The following is a 1,056-nucleotide window of genomic DNA, read 5'->3' on the forward strand; positions in this document are numbered from 1 at the left end:
TCAGGACACCCCCCCCCCGCCCCACTGCGGTGTAGGTGACTGTAGTGCAAGTGACTGTAGTGTGTCTGACTTCAGTGTAGTTGATGGTAGTGTGTTTAAAGATAGTGCAAGTGACTGTAGTGTGTCTGACTGTAGTGTGTCTGATGATAATGCAGGTGACTGTAGTGTAGGTGATGGTAGTGTGTCTGACTGTAGTGTAGGTGACACTAATGTGTCTGACCGTAGTGTAGGTGATGGTAGTGTGTTTGATGATAGTGCAGGTGACTGTAATGTATTTGACTGTAGTGTGTCTGAAGATAGTGCAGGTGACTGTAGTGCATCTGGGTGTAGTGTGTCTGACAGTAGTAGACATGGTGTGCTTGATGGTAGTGTGTCTGACTGTAATATATTTGACTGTAGTGTGCCTGACAATAGTGCAGGTGACGGTAGTGTGTCTGACTGTAATGTATTTGACTGTAGTGTGCCTGACAATAGTGCAGGTGACTGTAGTGTGTCTGACTGTAATGTATTTGACTGTAGTGTGCCTGACAATAGTGCAGGTGACTGTAGTGTGTCTGACAGTAGTAGAGATGGTGTGTTTGACGGTAGTGTGTCTGACTGTAATGTATTTGACTGTAGTGTAGGTGACTGTGGTGTGTCTGACAGTAGTGTAGGTGACTGTGCTGTGTTGGACTGTAGTGTGTTTGACTGTAGTTTAGGGGAATGTAGTGTGTTGGACTGTAGTGTAGGGGAATGTAGTGTGTTTGACTGTAGCGGTGCAGGTGAATGAAACGTTGTGTGTGACTGTGGTGGTGGCGCCCTCTTGTGGCAGCTCAGCAGCCTGCGCAGGGCACGCCGGTAGCGCTGGGACATGATGTTGTACAGCAGGGGGTTGATGGCGGCGCTCAGGTAGAACAGCACGAAGGTGACCAGGTTCAGGTACTGGCTGGCGTAGTAGTAGCTCGGCGAGTCTGGAGAGGAGGAGAACAGGGCACGGCCAACGTGGAAGGGCAGCCAGCACAGCACAAACACCAGGACTATCACTGCTGCAGAGAGAGAGAGGGAGGGGGAGAGAGG

General features: G+C 50.0%; 1 protein-coding gene across 1 annotated transcript in view; it reads right to left on the reverse strand.

The window, feature by feature from the left end:
• LOC136768062 (growth hormone secretagogue receptor type 1-like) overlaps positions 1-1,056 on the reverse strand; it is a 2,865-nt gene continuing 1,809 nt past the window's right edge. The window contains exon 3 of the mRNA XM_066722117.1: positions 1-1,025. Coding sequence (XP_066578214.1) covers positions 1-1,025 — 1,025 coding nt within the window. The remainder of the gene's footprint in view (positions 1,026-1,056) is intronic.

Source organism: Amia ocellicauda, chromosome 14 (genome assembly GCF_036373705.1).
Source record: "Amia ocellicauda isolate fAmiCal2 chromosome 14, fAmiCal2.hap1, whole genome shotgun sequence".
NCBI lineage: Eukaryota > Metazoa > Chordata > Actinopteri > Amiiformes > Amiidae > Amia > Amia ocellicauda.